Raw genomic sequence first — 20,442 nt, forward strand, 5'->3', positions numbered from 1 at the left:
GTTAGATAATCTCAAAGGGAGATGAACTAGGAGCAATGAGACTGAAAAGAGGGTTTTTTTCTTTCAGGTGAAGGTTGTGGATGAACGGAAGTACCGGAAAGTCTTTGAAGATAGCGTACGCATCATGGACAGAATGGAAAATGACTTCCTTCCTTCCTTAGAACTCAGCAGGAGGGAGGTGAGCAGAAATACATGGCTGCCCCGTCTAGTGCTCATTGTGGTTAGCATAGAGGAAACCATGTTACTTAGAAAAGGCATCACAGCAAAGTGGTCAAAACCGTGTGTGCTGGAGCCAGACTGCCTCCATTCCAATCCCAGCACTGCCGTTTAGTAGATGACCTCAAGCAAGTAATGCCTTACCCTTTCAGAGCCGCAGTTTCCTTTCTGGATTAAAGGGTGGTTCTGAGGATTACATGAGTTAATACATACGAAGCTTCTTAGAACAGTGCCTCATGCATAGTAAACCCTCAGATGTTGGCTGCTCTTATTTAATATTTCAGAGCTGCTGGTTAAATCATGTCTCAGGAAGCAGGACTTGGTCACAGGATGAATGCCCTGGACCAAGGTTGGGTTATAACCCTCTTAGGATCCCAGGAACAATCAGAGTAGCCTAGAGAGGTAGCAACAGCCACTTGACTCCTTCTCTGCTGGTGTGAGTATAATAACATGAGAATGGATGGTGCAAAGGTAGTTCAATTGGTGAATGCATATGGCAGTTGCATACCTGGTTTAATTACCTTATTCTTTATTCATATTTCCTATGGAATAATCCAACTGACTTACTTCCCCTACTAGTGATGCATGTTTGTGTCTGTCTGTCATTCCCAGTTTGTGTTTGAGAATGTGAAGTTTCGGCAACTACAAAAGGAGAAGTTCCAGATCAGCAACGATGGACAGGTTCCCTGCCATTTTTCTTTCATCCCTAAACTTAATGACAGCCAGTACTGCAAGCCATGGCTTCGGGCTGAACCTTTTGAGGGCTACTTGGAGCCAAGTGAGTTTTCCCTTTACCATCGTCTCTGCTTGTGATGTACCATGTCCTCATGACTCCCATCCCCTTGATTTAACTTCTTGTTTCCTAACCACATGTCTCTTACTTTCACTGTCATTATTTTGGTGATACTTCTTTTATGTATCCAATCTCTCCTCCTTCATTGCTTGATGGTTTTTTAGAGGACACTTGTTCTGTTGGTTCTCATGCCCTCATTGCTTTTGCATTGAAAGTGTCTTTATTACTGTGTATCATCTTTTTCATTTCAGATGAGACAGTGGACATTTCTCTTGATGTGTATGTCAGCAAAGACTCTGTGACCATCCTGAACTCAGGGGAAGATAAAATTGAAGATATCCTTGTTCTTCATCTGGCTCGAGGCAAAGATTACTTCTTGACCATCAGTGGAAATTACCTCCCGAGTTGTTTTGGTACATCCTTAGAAGCTTTGTGCCGAATGAAAAGACCAATCCGAGAAGTTCCTGTTACCAAACTCATAGACTTGGTAAGAAACATACTAAGATGTAAACCTTCTTTACATATAGTTTTCACAGTACTTAGGTGATATCCTCATTATCTCTGCACTTTCTCTCTTTTTTGGGGGGGGGGCTGTCAAGTGATAATGAGTAATGTCACTTTATCTAGCACTACTTTGATTAGATTAAGCCTAAGGGGAAAGAGGAGAGGCTAATCTGTAGTTGACTCTTGTCAGGAATATAATAGATAATACTAAGCTCACCAGATAAGACTAGAGGCACCCTTCTAGAAGACATAATGCTATTTGTTAACCTCAGTCACTTTTGTATAAATTAGTGTGCATGTGAGGTATGGTAAGTGGGGGAGAGGCAGTATTATCCTCATTAAGCATATGAGAAAACTGAGGCACAGAGACATTAACTTGCCCAAAGTCAAACAAGTTCGTGACAAATCTGTCACCCAGATTTTCTGACTCCCAGTCTTGTATTCCTCACTGTACTAGATTATATCTAATCCAAGAAAAACTTTGCTGCTTAAGGAAGCACAGACCTAAATGGAACCTTGGAGTACCTGCATCAGAATCCCCAGAGGTGCTTACTACAAGTACAGGTTCCTCCCCCCTCACCTCTAGCAACAGGATCAGAATCTCAGGGTGTGGGACCTAGGGATCTGCATTTTATCAGCATCCCAGATGATTATAATATACATTGAGGTTTCATACTTATTTAATGTAACTCAAGAAAGGGAAGGAGAATGATTTTCCCACCCCTTCCCCAAACCAAGCTATAATATCAATGTCCTTATGAGGGAAATGCTTATCATCTTCAGTAACAAAGTGATTTAGTAACAACTTCATCCTATTAAGAAAGTTTCTTCCAAATGAAAATACTGTTGGATTTGTGTACAGACCTCTTTGGGCTACAAAAGTATATTTTCGGTCTTTGCCAAAGAAAATTAGGTGAAGTGACAGCTATACATTATCTTTACCATTAGCATTCACATGATCCTTTTGGCCAAACTAGAGCAAGTGATTGTATCATCTAGTGGGGAAGGCTGGACTAGTGGGCAGGCTGTTGGCTTGTCTGAGTGTGATTTGTTCTGTTGCCATGGAATTGTTTTAGCTGTGACTCAAATAGCAGTTTAAAACACTTGAGTCCAGTCCTAGCATTCTTTCTTGGAATTACACTTCTTTCCCTAGAGCCCTCATGAGTGAGTATATTACCTATGTTTGAAAGAGAATCATTTTCTTCAGAAATTCATATCCTGTCATTCTGCTATTTTTCATGATAATTGTTTTTTCTTCTACCACCACATTCTTGTCGTTCAAGTTAAGTATTTCGTCTTTTAGAATACATTCTGAATGATGAGGTTGTTGTCTTTTATTTCTTCCCCCTTCCCTTCATCCCGAATACCACTCGCCAGCTTTCTTTGTCCCAGCTTTTTATTACAAAAAAAAATGTCAAATGTGCAGAAAAATTGAAAGAACAGTACAACGAACCCCTACATGCCTTATGTACACATATACACACAAATGTTTTTGCTGTACCGTTTAAAATTAAGTGGTAATATCATGGCACTTCACCACTAAACACTTCAGCCTGCATCTCTTAAGAAAAAGGACATACTTTTATATAAGCACAGTACCATTATTATGCCTAAGAAAACTAACAGTAATCCTTAGTATCACTTAACATCAGTCCATATTCAGATTTTTCCAGTTGTCCCCAAAATCTCTTTTGTAGCTTGTTTTGAACCCAAATCCAATCTAGGTTTATGCAGTACATTTGGTGAGGTCTCTGTAGGCTCTTTTAGAATAAAACAGTTCTTCCCTTTTTTTTTTTAATGCCATTGACTTTTTTTTAAGAGTCTAGTACAGTTATTCAATCAAGGGTCCACGATTATCTAAATTTGATTGTTTCTTCTTGGTATTTTTTTTTTTTAACTGATCCCTTTATACTCTTTCCTCCCCCCTTATTTCCTGTAAACTGGAACCTAGCTTTATTTTTGATCAGAGTTGGTGGAGGCATTATAATAACCTTTGCCATAATTTTCCCATATTAATTCTGGAAATGGCCAGAAGGAGGCTCAACCAGCATAAAAAGTTTTTATTGTAAGTAAAATATTTTGTCAGGTAATTCCATCATGTTTGCCCATGAATAGAAAGTAGCCAAAAGTATCAGAGAAATTAATGGCTCTGTAGGAAGCTCTTTTTCTTTTTTGTGCACAAGCGATTCAAGGTTAAAAAAATAGAACCCCGATCATTTTTGGGGGGGGGTTATTAAATTGTAATATGCATAGTCATCATTTATTCTTTTAAAGTTTTTATTTTGTAGGATTTAGGGTTCTGATTCACGCTGTGTTGCATTTCTCTGTTATTCCTATATCTCATTGATGAGGAAATTATCCATATTAGTGTGGGGCAGTAAAAAAGAAATCTAAAATAATCAGTACTCGGGCCGGCCCGTGGCTCACTCGGGAGAGTGTGGTGCTGAGAACACCAAGGCCCCGGGTTCGGATCCCATATACAGATGGCCGGTTCGCTCACTGGCTGAGCGTGGTGCTCACAACACCAAGTCAAGGGTTAAGATCCCCTTACCGGTCATCTTTTTAAAAAAAAAAAAAAAAAAAAAAAAAAAAAAAAAAAAAAAAAAAAAAAAAAATAAATAAATAAATAAATAAAATAATCAGTACCCCATTCTTAATACCTTCTCACTCTGTTTTGACTTGATTTTGACCTTCTGAAGTGCTTCCTTAGGTCTAGTGTTTGTGTTTTTTCCAAGACCCAAGATGATATTTCAAATCCCATAAGACAATGCTATTAATAATGGTGCCTGTCCTCTATCATATCATATTATTTACTCTAAAATGTTGGTGAAGCCAGAAATGAGTTCAATGCATGTGCCTTTTCAGAAAGATTCTTGTGCCAAACCGTCTTCCCAGTAAATGCAGAATGAAATAACTGGCATAAGTACTTTTCATTCTTCCTGCCCTTCTCAGTAACAGTGACTTTGCCACTCCTAGAATAGTTGGGATTAGCATAAGTGGGAAACAGATGAGAATCTACTGTTGTAATCATCTTTCAGAATTAAGATAGGTTTTTTGTTTTATTAACTAGCATATTGAGTAGCAAATGATCATCAATATTTATTCATTACACACTGGGTACAAAGTATTATGGACTCTATGTGGGTTCCTATTATTTAATGGTGATGAAAGTATACTAAATCCTAAATCGTGGTTAATAAAGAGTTTGGTTAGAGATAATCCGAACATTAACCACCTTTACTGGCTAATGTTCAGTGTGTTTCGTACGTAAGTCAGTGTTTTGGAAAGTCATTTAAATTGAGTTGTTTAAAATGCTGGTAATTTGTATTAACAACAGATTTCTTTCCTGTACTGTTTACTGAAGCCCTTATACGCTATAAAAGCATATTGATTGACCAGTTAATCTCTGTAAAAATCAATCTCAGAATCAGCCTATTTTGGTTTTAATGAATATTTGATGCATGTAACACCAACATGACTTAGAAATAAGTTCAGCACATAAGAATAAAGTAAACTGGGAAAGTGATTTGGGGTTAGTCATAGAAGTATTTTCAGTCAAGTCCAAGTACTTAAGAAACATGTATTAAACATCTTGAATAAAAGGTAGAAGGTGAAAGTGAAAAGACCATGTATGAAAAATTGTAAGATTTCCCTGGAAAAAATGAAGATTAAGGATAAGAATGGGTGAAGCTGGTTAGGTAGGGTAAGGGCAGGTGATAGAGAGTCTTGAAGTCAACAGATAAGTTTATGCATGAGCCAGGGGGCATCTAGAACCATCTGAAGGCTTTGATGATTTGTGCGAAGTTGTAAATTGACATATCTGGAAGAACATTCTGGTGTTGCTTGTAGAATGGACTAATGGAAAGGAGACCAGGCTTGAACTCACCAAATCTGGTTAAGGGTTTTGGTTGTAAACACAGAGATAAGAAAAGTTGAGGGATGGATGGAGAAACTATATTTGCTTGGGGACATGTCTATTGGGAGAATGATATCAAAAATTTGGAATAACAGGAATAATAACTTGGTGATTAACTTTTCCCCAGTGATCTCTTCACTAGGTATTTACTTTGTCCTACTGATCTAACCACCCATTTCTTATTTTGTTAGGTGTATGGTTTGTATTTCTTCTTTCTGTATTTCATATGAACTAATCCTTTTTAGAATTTCCAGTTTTTTGCTTTTTGTTTTTAAAATTTGAATCTTCTGAGCTGGCCAGTTAGCTCACTTAGGAAAGCGTGGTGCTGGTAACACCAAGGTCATGCGTTCAGATCCCTGTACTGGCCAGCTACCAAAAAAAAAAAAATTGAATCTTCTGTCTCTAAATGACTCTTTTATATTATTTTAGCTGCATTTACTACTAGGAACATTCTAAGGGTAAATATTGGGGTAAAGAATCATTTCATTGGAATTGCTATGTGCCAAATTTGCACCACTGGAGAAATCCTTAACTGGGTTCCCCTTTTTAATGTGATCAAACATATAGCCTTTGCAGAGAGTGGACATCTCTACTTTTTAAAATCAAATGAAAAAAAAAAAAATCAGTGTTTACTCTCTCCTGCTTGACCTACCTCGATAGCCTTTTAATGATTCCCTTTGTGTCTCTCTCTCTCTCTCTCTCCTCTCTCCCCCTCTCCTCTCTTCCCCCCTCTCCCTCTCCCCCCTCTTCCTCCCCCTCTCCCCCTCTCCCTCTCCCCCTCTCCCCCTGCCCCTCTCTCCCTCCCCCCTCCCCCCTCCCCCCTCCCTCCCCCTCTCTCCCTCCTCTCCTCCCCCCCTCCCTCCCCCTCTCCTCCTGCCTCTTCAGTTTTTCCTATTCAGGGCTGTCAGATTGATCTTTGTACTGCTGCTTTGGGGCCTATCACTTCCTTGCTTAAAGGTAGTCAGTGGTTCCCCCATGCCTGCGAAATACAATCCAAATCCCTTAACCAAGGCCCCCCGCAAAGTCTGACTTTAAACATACCTTTTCAGATTTCCCATTATTTTTCTGGACATACCCCATGCTCCTCACAAACTAGGTGAGTAACTTCTTTCTAATCTCACCTTGTGATTTACCTTCTCTATGCCTTTGTTAATTTCTGCCTCTTCTACTTGTAATATCCCCTCCCCATCTCTACCCTTTAAAAATCCTGTGACTCTTTTAAGAGCTAATAACCATTTATTCAGAACTTGTATTTGTGAATTATAACAATATCAAGCCGTAAATTTTGGGACTCCTCACCCCAAATCAGTTCCAAACCAGGGTCAGGAACTAACTGTGGCTTTCTCCTTTGTGTATCCTCATTTCTCTTTGTCCTCACCCCAGAGGCATTTAGCACAGTGCCTTGTACTGGCAGGTGGTTACTGCTCAAAGAAAACTTTGAGGGCCTGGTTTGACAGGTTAGAATACAAATTCTCTGCCTAGTTTTACACATCGTATTATCTATCATGTATTCATGGTAGAAAACACATAAAGTCTTTCAGACAGGTGGATTCTCTATTTCTTAACAAGTAGTCCTAAATTTTATAAAAGGTTGTGCTCCAGAATTGTATTAAATTAGATTTTGGCACAGAAAATTAACTTTCACATTAAAAAGTATTGTAATTACAATACTATAAATATCATGTAACTTATAAAGCACTACTGTGACTACTTTATTTCATGTAGTATTTAAGAGTCTTGGTAAACCCACAAAACCATGTTTAGTTTATAATGTATGAGGGTACTTCAAAAGGTTCATGGAAAAATAGAATTAAAAGATAATATGCATCTTTCCATGACAGACACCCTCATATGTAACAATACTAAAAAACCTGATCGCCATGTATAACAATAGTTTGGGGGGAAATGCATTCAGTATTACCACTTGGAATGTCAGGGAAGACATACTCCCACACGCCCGACCTCACGCATCTTGTACAGTACGATTGAGATTTCTCCTTTTCCCTGTCGGACTCGAGCCATGTGATTTATACTTGAGTTCTTAGTGGCTCATAGCGGGGCTGGGAGGATTCCAACTGGGAATCACTGGGGAAGCATGAGGAGCTTTGAGAGACACAGGCCTTCTGCTGGCATACTGCTCCACCACTGCCACCCCACCCTTGGTGGTAGGCTGCTTCCCTGTCCCTATGAGGTAAATATTAGTATCCCTGTTTTAAAGATGAAGAAACTGAGGCTCTATGAAGTTTGGTAACTTGCCTGAGGTCTATACAAAGTTAATGAGGCAGAATGAAGATTCGTACCCAGGACTGTCTAATACCAGTGCCTATACTCTTTCCATTAACCATGCTGCCTTGTAACTGGGGTTTCTCACTGTCTTTAGCCTGTTATGGAGAACACATTCTCACAGATTTTCCCTGTCTCTACATCCAGGAAGCAATCACATTGTCCTTTTGAGTTGTCCAAGGGAGCATAGTGATAATGATTGTGGAGTTGGTCAGACCTGGGTTCCAACCCTGATTCTGCCACTTACTACCTAATAGTAAGTGTGATGTTGAGCAAATAATTTATCGTCTCAGAGCCTCAGTTTCTTCATCTGTAGAGTGGGAATAATATCTACTTTGCACACATGTGCAGATTAAACGACATTGCATATAAACACTTTTCACAGTTCCTGGTACATGGCAGATGCTCCGTAAGTGGCAGTGGTAGATATTGTTGCTGTTATTATTATTGGATTATAATAATAACATAAAAGAGGAGATTAAAAAGGCATCTTCTTTCCTCTCCTCTGCTTCCCTTTTTTCCCTAATACCCAATAGGAAAACAAAAATAGGGAATAATGATGGATCTTCTGATCCACAAAGTTCTGAAATGAAATTCATTTACTTTTCAGAGGGACCTGCAAATATTGGGACTCTAGGAACCTTTGAGGAGGGATGTGGGTATGTGGGGATGGAAAGGACTCCTGGGATATTGCTTAGGAGGCTAGCTGGGATGAGAGGAATAGCAGTGTAAAGGAGAGTCACTTACCATCTCCTTCAGAATGGCCACTGTTGGGCCCACAACCAAATTCTTCCATTGAGGTGGCATTAGGTTAGGTGAGAAGCCACACAGAGCAGCAGCAGGCCTGCCTCCAAGCAGCAGACAAACAGCAAGAGACATCAGTGGGCATTTGGCTGGGTTGGCTGCCAGCTGCCAAAGGGGACAAAAGTCTAGGAATGCACATGCATGTTTTTTGAGAGATATTCTCAGTTAAACTGCACAAAATTAAATAGGCATAATAGAGAACTTTGCATATGGAGAATGTGTTCCATTTTCATTTATTGTAATGTATTCAAATAATTCAAAGCTGTTTAATGCATATGTATCTAATAAGCTAGTGAGTTCTAATACTGATCTGCTTCTAATTCTGTGAATTAATTCTAATCATTTTCTATCTGTCAATGATTTTCTTTTCCTGCTCTGCTCTCAGGAAGAAGACAGCTTCCTAGAAAAGGTAATGCGATCCATTGGTGCTTATGAGAGTTTCCCTGTGCTTGATTAACAGTTAACTGTGGTCCCTGGAATTTGTCCCTAGGCGTTCCCATATCAGAGACCTCTGACTCGGTGAGAATCCCCTAAAGTCCCGCCAGCTGTCTTTTAAGTGTATTCGAAGTACAGGAAAGATGTTGACTGCACCAGTCAAGTTATTGAGACTCAGTACATAAAAACAATAGGACTCGAGGTTCCAGATTTATATTTTTGAAATGAGAAGTAACTGCAGAGCTGTCTTGATATATCTGAAAGCTGATGAGTTGGAGGAGAGTACAAGTTAGCTGTCCTTCATTTCCAGTGATAGTAAAACCAGAAGTGGATTTCTGTTGCATCGAGTGATTTGGGGTTATCAATAATAATGATTAATTACTGAAAGAATACACAGATTCCAACAAGAAAAAGAGCACAGAATAGAATCGTGGAGTTGAACGAGATCCTAAGTGATCATCTGGTCCAGCCCTCGGCCTTAAGACAGAGTAAGGTATTTTCTCCATTCTAATAGACAAGACAACCAAGGCCCAGAAAGGTTGAAAAACTTGCTGAAGTCATACTGCTCCTGATGGCAGGGGTGTGGGGTGTCTCCTGAAGGCCCAGCAGAACGCTCCCTCTGCAGGCCCTCACTTTCTCTCCATCTTCAACCTGAAGAGTGCCAGGCTCCACACAGGGCTCTCAAGTAGAGCAGCATGGGATTGACAAGCGTTCTTAAAGTACTTTGATGCAATATCTAACAGGACCTCCCCATTTGGTGGAATTTAATGCATTTTGATGATGGGGATCGTATACCGTTTTTGTGCTTTAATAATTAGCACTAAGGTTACAGAATGTGGGTTTATCAGGCACTGAATGTGTCTCGTTGAAAGAATACAAAGTGCCTTGGTTTCCCTTTGAAAGTCAGAGTTCAGAATTTGTGGAATTTTAAAAAATACTGTTTCTTGTGCACAATCTTTCTCTACACTTCAGAGACAAGTATGACTTTTGTATTATCACACATTTATTTCAAAATGGATAGTGGATGGTGTATATAACCTACTGGCATTTTATTAACCTTTTTAAACCACTAAGGTTTGAGACAGCTCTGTTTCCCAACCCTTCCCTGTTAAGAGCAATTTATGTTCTGTCTTTTCATCTTGGACAGTGCCTTGTGTTGCCTTTAATGCCTTAGTACAGGAAAAGCTCCAGTTGGATGTCACATTTTTTTTTTAAGTACGTGAATCAGTGCTGAATAATTTATATATGGTAAGTTAGGAAGCATCTGCCAAAGAATCTGTGCATGTGTTGCGTTTGGTCCAGAAAGTTAGCAGAGTGCATTATGGACAGTGTTTTGGCTTATATATCATGTGGATGCCTGGATTTAATACTTGCAACCTGAAAGAAGTCAGTGGATGAGCCACTGATAGAAGTTCTGGCAAGTGTAGGAAACATGAATATTAAGTGATAGGATCCCAGGGAAAGAAAGGAAGAAAGGAAGGAAGCAAAATGAATGTTAAAAAAAAAGATTTAAGTGGTAACCAACTGTCATGCTCCCTTCTCATTCCCTTAGAAAGGCACAGCAGTTTTAAAAGGTCATCAGTGCTTATTAAAGAACACAATGTTAAGAAGAGACCTCAGCTCTGCTGTAGTGTATGCGGTCTCTGTGAAAGCAGTGAAATGCTTATTGTCTTTCCCTAAAAGCTATGTGACCAGGGGTCATGGATGGGATTTACAGGTTGCACAGTGTTGGGCAAGAATTTCCTGAAATTGAACCTACATAATATATGACCTTAAGTTGGAGGTGGAGGAGGGAGGAGGATGCAAAAAACTGCTCATGATTTTCTCCACCAGGACTTTTCTGAAGACTGCCTTCAGATGCCTATTAACCTATTTTGGACATCTTTTCCATATCTTTTCTATTTGACTACATAAACATAAGATAACTGCATTTATTTCCTAGCAATTTTCAAATTCAAACTTAGTTACTCATCTAAGTTGTGTTACTTCTGGGTTTTTCAAACAATAACTTTTGGACTCAGACCCTAGACATTTTGTGGTATCTCTGGCTCGTTTGCTGTGATCAGTTTACTGTTTTTGGATCTTAAGGCTTATGAGTTTTAGTGCCTTAAGATGAGAACTTCTATCAAGCAGAAGTATTCGTGTATGTGGGTCTAATGCAGAGAGTTGTCTTTAGTTCCTGAGAACCAAAGAACCTCATTTAAATCCTCAGTGAAAACAATAGTATTTGTGTTAAGACTTGAAGAAAGAGTAAGTTAAAAGTAAACAAAAACCTAAATGCAGACACTTATCTCTCAAAGTACCATATTGACAATTATAATTTAATGGTCCACAAGTCACCAGTATGTGGACTCTATTGTGTCTGTATTGCTGGAGCACTGGTTCTCAGCATCACCACTGAAAGGATTTGCAACACAGAATGCATCCACATGATAAACATCATAAACCCAAATGAAATGCTTAACCATTAAGTGAAGCATTTAGGAAAAGAGATTCTTTAACTATGGGAATCAATTTCAGTTGCCTTCTGACCAGTGGTGTCCAGTGAGAAAAAATGAAAAATCTTAAGAGATGAAGATCACATTGTGCCCGCATGATCAGAATTGGAAGGAGATTAGGTTATATACAGACATCTGTATTCTGAGACCCCTTTGATTTTCCTTTTTTGTCTGTTAGGAGAAGTCCCTTCTGCAGATGGTCCCCTTGGATGAAGGTGCCAGTGAGAGACCCCTTCAGGTTCCCAAGGAGATCTGGCTTCTAGTAGATCACTTATTCAAATATGCCTGTCACCAGGTAAGTGAGAGTAGATCTTCCCTGCAACTTTGGAAGGTGTACAAGTTCTATGGGAAATTATAATACCTCACGTCAGCATAGTGCTTTTAAGTTTCCCAAGCTACCACCACACAGCACTGTCGGATTGCCTGGGCAGATGGAAATGTCCTTGTTCACAGATGTGACAGCTGAAGCATGCAAGCTGAGTTGATCTACCTAAGACCACAGCCTAAGTGTAGTGGCAGAGCCAGGGCTGGTACTCAGAATGCCTCTCTCCTGGCTACATGCTCTTCCTCCAGACAACCACGTACCTGAGTCTATAATGCCTTCTTTACCTGTCATGTAGGCATTACAGATTTTAAAGTCCAAAGCAAACTTCAAGCCCATTTCTTTAATTTGGTCTTAATTTATCTTTTAAATCCTCTCTAAAATACTACTCACCCCCAACTCATTCCCCCCAAAATAGAACTTTCTTGGGACCAAAGAATAATGTTCCCTTACCTACTGAACAGTCGTATAACTTGAAAGCAAGGTTTAGTATAAGCATGCCATTTCCTTCTTCTCCAGAATTCAGTAGTATCAGTATTTGAATGTGGTTATACTGTTCGGACTCTGCCTTCTACTTCTTGTCAAGAGGCTAGAAGTGGAACACCTGATTTCCTAATCTAGCTTTCTATTCCCTTGCCTTATCAGGTATAGGCTAAAACCTTTGAAGATCATTTTCTTGTTTGGAATAAAATTTCTCATGGATTATAGAGTCCATATAGGAAAAAGGTGCTATTTTCACACTTCCACTCCTAATTATTAATATGCATACCACCTTCCCTTTTGTTTTCTGTGCTCTCCTGATCTCTGGGTGAGCTTCAGAACATTAGGGGTGATTATATTTCCTTGTTTCCTTCATTCTGGCTTCTTTGGTAGGAGGACCTGTTCCAAACCCCTGGAATGCAGGAAGAGTTACAGCAGATCATTGATTGTCTGGATACCAGCATTCCTGAAACAATCCGTATCCTTTTCAACCAAGCTGGATGAGTACTAGGCCAAACTCTTCTTCTTACATTGATTTTTCTGTTTCCATATTTATTTTCTTCATAATTGTCTTTTATTATAAGATAATCACTGACTATCCAATTATTACTCTGTTCCTTTCAGGAACTTTTGAGCTTTCTCTGTATCAGGCCCTTACTAAAAGGAATAAAGGGGTAGGTAACAATGACTTCTAATAGACATGGAATATAGGGCCACAAAACTGGTGCTATTTTCCTTCAGGTGACCAATTACTCCTGCCACCACTGTCACTAGGGCAGGGAGAAGGATGGGAAACACTGGGGACTGGTTTATGGGACTGGTCCAGTGTGAATTATCATTCTGCAAGCCATATTTCCCTGACTAAAGTTGGGCCAAACCTCCCAAGAGTGATCAATTCAGCTGCAGGGTACTTGGACCAATAACATATCAAACCCCAGTTAGGATCAGTGTGCCCTAATTAAGAGGTGGAAAATAGGCCCTGTGGGAGCTTAAAGAAAAGAGCCAACTGGGTCTCTGTGCAGCCTTTTTTCTGAAGCCCCTTTCCGTTGACTTAATTTGATTCAGCCGGCAGTAATCATTCTGTGGCTGAAGCACTGCTCATTTTCCTGGAAGCGCTGCCAGAGCCGGTCATCTGTTATGAGCTGTATCAGCGATGTCTTGACTCTGCTCATGATCCCCGGACCTGCCGACAGGTGAATTTTACCAATCTGAGGATGTATTTGGGGCAGGTTCCCCCATAAAGAACTCATCACTTTTACAAAGCCAGATAGGTAGCCAGATATGTAGTAGGATGGGTCTGGATCTGTTATTCGTGGCAGAACCACCAGCATTGAGAGTTGAGACCCTTAAATTTTAGGTTATTTCCTATTATACTTGTATTTGCCACCTTTTCCCAGTTGGCCTATTTCTGTTTACACAGTACATAGTGGGGTGGATACCTCTACTTTGGGGTAAGGTTGGTGAAGCTGATTGTACATGGAATTTTGGTTGACATTACCAGGAAGGGTGGGTGACACTTGGGAGCCATCCTTTTTTTTTCTTGGTGTATATTTTTAATCCTGAAATGATTTTGATGCACAATAGCTGAGACTACCTGTGAATAGGACTAGTGAGTATTGGGAGGAGGTCCCTATCCATGCCAAGTGACATCGTAGAGAAAACCATTCAACTTGGCTATCTGTCCACGGAAATGGGAAAAAAAGCAGATTAACACTGACCTGCTTATGAGGCAGGGTGTGCATGTGAATGTGTGATGGCTACATGGCCTGGTCATTGAGTGGATAGAGACCAAAGAGTATGAGCATTTTTACTTCAGAGTTATAATTTAGCAGGTGTTGTGTTGGTCATGATTAAATAACTGCGGGTAGTGACGGATGAATGGGGTCCGGTAAAGATTGGATTGTAAACTACTTTTATGGCAGCTATAAGTTCTTCTTATTCTCTTCTTCCACCTGTTTTCCTCACTGCCCACCTCCTTTTTTTAAAAAAAAACAGGTGATTTCCCAGCTTCCAAGGTGCCATAGAAATGTCTTCCGTTACTTGATGGCATTCCTTCGAGAACTCTTAAAATACTCTGAATACAACAACGTCAGTGCCAACATGATTGGTAAGAGTACTTCATAAGAATGGCTGCACGGGGTGTTTGTTGAGGACAATCTGTGTGCATTGTATACAGTGTATATACCTTACTGGATGTCCAGATACATGGCAGTCATTTCCCGCCTACTGTCCTCGGCCCCAGACCCCCAACCCCCAACCCTGAAATTTTGCTTAGGTTATGTCTGACAGAGGTTTCACCTTTTCTTTCTCTCGCCCTGTAGCTACTCTCTTCACTAGTCTTCTCCTAAGGCCTCCACCCAACCTTATGACAAGACAGACTCCAAGTGACCGCCAGCGTGCTATCCAGTTCCTTCTGGGCTTTCTGCTTGGGAGCGATGAAGACTAAGTCTTTTCTTCTTACTACTCTCCGAGATTCTAGAGGCAAAAGATCTTGGGCTCCAAGTATTTCAGAATGATTTAAAAAGTCATGCCACAGTAAGGGTCTATTGCAGAATTTCAAGTTCTGTTCATAGTACAAAAGGAAGAGAGTTTCCTAATCCTTCTTTTACCATATCCTACACAGAAAAATACTTTTAGACTTAACTTAGCCAAGCCAAAGTTAACATATTTTGGTGTTTTTGTGTTTCCTCTTCATAAAACAAAGAGATCTGTATTTACACTCATTTACCTAGGGATGTGTTTGTTGCCCTCCTACCCAGTTGTCATGATTGTCATTAGTACCCTAGGCCTGGATTCTGAGATGTTCCCATTCTAGACCTACAAACACTACTTGCTGTAGCTCAGACTTGTCTGTAGTCCTTCATATAAAGCACTTTTGACCCACCCCCATCCCATATCACTCCTTTGCTCTCCACTCCACTCATTCTATCACTTTGAAGGAAGTCTGGGTGAGACTAGTGACTCCTTGGGTGTCCTCAATGGTGGGTTCACCGTCTACATGTGGTTATTACATACATTTGTGCATTTCTACTACAATAGTGTCTGTATGTTTCTGTAATGTTGGCCTTTTTTTGGATCCGCACTGGGTGGAACCATATTTTCTTATCTCAGATCACATATAGTAGCATAACTTCAGGGACTATTAGACATGACATCCCACTGATGTGAGAGAATCACAATCAGAACAGAAACACTTTGACTATTTGAAGAGTGAGAGTATTCATGTTTGGCAGGTCCTGCTTCCCACTCTCCCTTTCCTGTCATTATTTAGATTTTATGTGAAGATTTATCCTGGGTATTTATGGGACCCATCCCCTGCTTAGAAATTCACCTCCAGGGTAATACTTGCTCCACAGTTAAAAAAAAAAAAAAAAAGGGAGCCTGTGTACCTCAAGCTGACCTCTAGAGCTATTGCTCCTTCGCACAGCAAGGGGGTTGAGGATAACCCTTAAAACCCCTTCAGTGGCCTTCTGAAGTACCAAAGGGCAGATGTCACCCACTCCCTCAGCAGGGCTGACTACAGGCTCTACAACCAGCTCCTGCAAGGAAAGGATTTAGAGACTCCCCTTGGCTTCCAGCCACCACATCCAGTGCTGTGTGAAAGAGACTAGCTATGGGACCAACCACACCCCTTATCTTTCCCACCCAAGACAACCCTTTGAGCTTTTCATTTATTCAAGCTCTGTGGGACAGCCTTTTTTAAAAAATTAATCTGTGTTGGTTGACAAGCCACCAGGCACTGACAGCAGAACTGCCTATGCATCTGGCTTCCTCCTGGTTTTCTTTTATTAAAACCACCCTGAGTTGACCCATCCTTGCCTGTTAACATTTAATGCAAGGAGTAGAATGTACAGGCTCCGTGTATGATCTTGGGCATTGACTCCATGACTCTTCTAGCACATCCAAGGAGAGAGCAGGAGAACTATCACTACTGAATGCTTCTTCAATTCCCCCATCTCGTAAAAGCCGAGTTTGTGGGGGAAGAAAAGGTACGTATCCTGTAATATACTGGTTAAACCCTTTCCTGATTGGGAGTTAGGGAAATAGGAGTCAAGTTATTGGTGCCAAGTAGCTGAAGATCTGATAGATCAGGGGCTGGGTGCTGAACTTAATTAATGGGAGACTGAAAAAGAACAGTTTGTCATCTCCAGTAGGCCAGAAAGTGATCACAGAAAGAGGCAGATGAGAGAAGCTGAGGCAAGGTCATTTTCTAGTACGTTGCCAACTTGGAATCTTTGGGTGATCAAGGGAGTGGTTAGCGGAGACTCCGTGCAGCGCACCTGCAGCATCTTATCTTCATCAGGTCAAAGCACTAAATTGGTTTACTGCCTCAACCTTTTTTCCAGCTCATCCTGGGATGTGTTTAGGGTTGAGAGTTTTAGACAATCTCTAGGTAGGGGAGACAAGACAGACCAAACAAGAAATCTGCTTTCCTACCATGCCTATCTCAGCATCCCAACCTCTAATTCCTAAGTCCTCTAAGGTACTGTTTCATAGCTCCTCTGAATTAAGGATTTGAGATCCAGCTGGTAGGGAAGGCCTCTGTCCCTGTTGTTTTAGGAAAGAAATGGTTCAGATCCATGTGGTGTCATTGCATTAGTCTTCCATTTACTATTTTCTGATTATTATTCTGTAATTGTTATATTTCCCCAAAACACCTTGGTCACTAAGCAAAGCTGCTAGTGGGATTCTGTATTTCGTGTCATCTTTTTTATTATAATTTATTGCAGATTTTTTTCTGAATAAATATATGTTGTGTGAAAAATCAAAGTGTAATTTTGGAGAGGAAGAACTGAGGGGGGACGCTTACATCACTGTGTGCCATTTGATTTTGCTGCTGTCCCCATCAGCTATGCCTATACTGTCATTTCCAGTCTTACAGGAAAATATCATTTAAAAGACTTCTCAGTATATCTTCCCTTAGAGATGAGAAGAAGCCATGCATTTTTAAAGTCTAATAAAGAAGTCCTGTACTTTCAGAGGCCAGCCAAGCACCTTTATTTAACCCTAAGGATTCAGGCAACAAAATGACTCCATTAGAAGAATGGATGTAGGTTCTTAATGTGTGTAAAAGTCACACTAGGTCAGATCTGTGATCCCTCCAGCCCTAGAAATCTGCAAACCCTAATGTACACATTTGGAGAGAACCCAGTTGTCCTTGCTGACATAGCCACAGGAGTTTAGACATGCCCCACAGAGGGCATATCTAAATAATCCATAATAATCCATTTTGCAACTTTTGAAAATCAGTTTTGAACTTTTATTATCTCGGGGTGATGAAGTCCATAGATTTAGTATTTTGGGGGGCCTCTAATCTGAACACTCCAACACATTGAGAGGAAACCCCTGATTTGAGCATGGTGCCATTGTTCCCTGCCAGTCTCCATTATAAATTTGTGAATTCTGATTCCATTCCCTTTGAGACTGAAGAGGCTTCCCCTCAGCCAAGGCCCTCTTCCAGTTCCCTCCAGCTGTGAGCTTGACCCTGCTGAATGTGCTGACTCAGTGTTGTCATGAACAGTTTTTCTAGCCCCACCCAAAGCTTTGGCAGAAGAAGGTGTTTCCTTTTCAGAGTGATTTCCCCTCAGCCAGTGGAGACTGACAACCAGAAATTTTTACACAGCAACAGGCAATGTGGCATAGCAGGCATGGTGGCCATCTTTTCTCAAGGTTAGAGGGGAAACAACATTCCCGGATGCTGGGCTTCTGTTCTAGGAGACCCATTAAGGCCTTTCTGATCACAGGGCAAGTTGAAAAACTGGCTCTTGGTGTAGACGAAAGTCACACAGTGCGACAGTGGTGGAATCATGAAATGTGAGGGAGAGAACCTTAGTGATGATCTAATCCAATCTCATTGTTCAGATGGGGAAAGTTGCAGAGGAGACAATGACTGACCCAAGGTCACTTAGGTTAGTGACACAGCATAGCATAGTGGAAAAGAGCTTAAGTTTTGGAGTTAGACCTGGCTGCACAACAAAATCACCTGGGGAACTTAAAAAATATCAATGCCTAGGCCCCACCTTAGACTACTTGAATGTGATTTTATTCCAAGAGATCTTCGGCATCAAAATATTTGTAAAGTTTCCTAGGCCAGTGGTTCTCAAACTGTATTGTGCCCCAGAGTCACTTAAAGGGATGGTTAAGGACCACCCGGAGGGCTGGGCTTCAACTTGAGTTTCAGAGTCAGTAGGTCTGAGATAGGGCTTGAGAATTTCCATTTCTAATAAGTTGCCAGGTGATGCTGAGGTTGCTGATCCACGAACCACACACAGAATCACTGATTCAACTATTAACTTCTATAACACAATTATGTCATTTCCTACTTCCCAGTTGCCCTCTCTGCCTCACCCCCTGCCATCATCCTTGGTGACTTCAATATTAATAGCCTGAAACATTTGCTTCAGGGGCCCTGAGACCTTCCCCCAGACTCTTTCAACCATCTACCCAGCACACAGCCTTCCCCTTGTCATCTTCCACTCTATGGGACCAGATCCCATAGCCATTTCTGTTCCTTCATGCCCATTAAACCTCCTCTTCATCCTAACCATGACCTCCATTCTCTCAATTTTACTCTTCTTGTCCATTAATTCCTTTCATGGCATCTTATCAATTTCCATGGCTTTTAATACTATCTATAATGCCCCTAACTCCAAATGAATATCTCCAGCTCATACCTCTTTTCTTTTACTTCTAATTCTTTTACTACATTCAACCCAGATCCTCTATCAGTCTTTCCTCAGCTCAGAGAATGTCAACACCATCCACACAGTTGCTCAAGCTAAGCATCTAGTCTTAATTTCTCTTTCCTCCTGACTTCACCTTGACAACGTGCCCCACATTCATGTACTCATGATGTCCACTGCCAATTTACTGGCCCAGGCCACCATCCTTCCTTCTTGGGGTGTTGTAATAGCCTCCTACCTGGTCTTGTTTCTGAATTTCTGCCCTCCAATGCATGCTTCACACTGCAGGTAGCATGACTTAAGGACATCAATTGCATACTCTCCTGTTGATAACTCCTCAGTGACTTCCCTGTGCGTTTACAACAAAACCTACACTTTCTCATAGCCCACTAGGCCTTGCATTGGTGGGTCTCGAATCTTAGTGTGCAGAAGAATCACCTGGCAACATTGTTGAAAAGTAGGTTTAAAAATATATATATACACAAAGACATAATTCTGGCTGGCCGATTAGCCCAGTTAGATCACAGTCTCATAATACCAAGGTGATGGGTTTGGATCCCCATATTGGCCAGCCACCAAAAAAAAAAAAAAGCTTTTGAGATGGGGCACAGGACTCTAGGAGTTCACATTCTAAATAAGTACCAAGAGCATTTTGATGCAGGAGTGCTTGGACCACACTTTGAGGAATGTTACCCTGAAGGATCTGACCCCTGCCTACCAGTAACCCTCCCCCATTCCCACCAATATACTCTGACACTGTCCTTTTACTCCTCCCAATGAGCTGAGCTCTTTTCCCACCTCAAGGCCTTTGCACATGCTGTTTTTCCTCTACCCAGAAACTCCCCCCACCACATACACGTTCACTTTAGAATGACATAGCCCCCATCTTTGCTTTGCCTAACCCTAAGTCACCTGCCCTGTCCCATTCATTTTCTGTTTCCATTCCTGGGCTTCCTGGCACAGCACGCTGGCTGACTGCTCCTGGGCCTGCCGTGTACCGTTTAACAATCCTCCTCTTCATCACTTGCTGACCCTTCATACACCTACTCCACCAGGATTGGGGAGGTAGGAAACTGTAGTGGTTCTTCACACAGGGTCCAACAGCCAGGCTGCCTACTTTCAAATCCCAGCTTTACCACTTCCTAGATGTGTGACCTTGGGCAAAAGTTAATTGACCTCTCGATGCCATGGTTTCTATATCTTTTTCCCCCAGCTTTATTGGGGTGTAATTACAAATATAAATTGTGTATATTTCAGGTGTAGCCACATCTTAAAAGTAATAGTAGTGCCTTTCCCTCATAGGATCGTTGTGAGAATGAAGTCAGTGAATGCATTTAAAAGGCTTGGAATAGTGTCTGGTGGTGCATATGTGCTAAATAAATTGTGGCTAGTGTAATTGTTCCAAAACCCCCCATTGGCCTCCAGGCCCAGACCTCTCTTCTGCTGCCCTCGGCTCTCAGCAGATGACCGCACCCTTTACTTTGTGAAAATGTCCAAGTGTCCAGCAG

The 20,442-nt window shown here is 41.0% G+C and overlaps 1 protein-coding gene across 1 annotated transcript in view; it reads left to right on the forward strand.

The window, feature by feature from the left end:
* OCRL (OCRL inositol polyphosphate-5-phosphatase) overlaps positions 1–17,005 on the forward strand; it is a 66,532-nt gene extending 49,527 nt beyond the window's left edge. Inside the window, 9 exon segments of the mRNA XM_063084911.1 lie at positions 68–178; positions 829–994; positions 1,261–1,496; positions 8,902–8,925; positions 11,628–11,744; positions 12,645–12,729; positions 13,317–13,444; positions 14,247–14,358; positions 14,573–17,005. Coding sequence (XP_062940981.1) covers positions 68–178; positions 829–994; positions 1,261–1,496; positions 8,902–8,925; positions 11,628–11,744; positions 12,645–12,729; positions 13,317–13,444; positions 14,247–14,358; positions 14,573–14,697 — 1,104 coding nt within the window. The 3' untranslated portion in view covers positions 14,698–17,005.
* The last annotated feature ends 3,437 nt before the right edge of the window (positions 17,006–20,442 follow it).

This window comes from Cynocephalus volans, chromosome X (assembly GCF_027409185.1).
Source record: "Cynocephalus volans isolate mCynVol1 chromosome X, mCynVol1.pri, whole genome shotgun sequence".
Taxonomy (NCBI): Eukaryota; Metazoa; Chordata; class Mammalia; order Dermoptera; family Cynocephalidae; genus Cynocephalus; species Cynocephalus volans.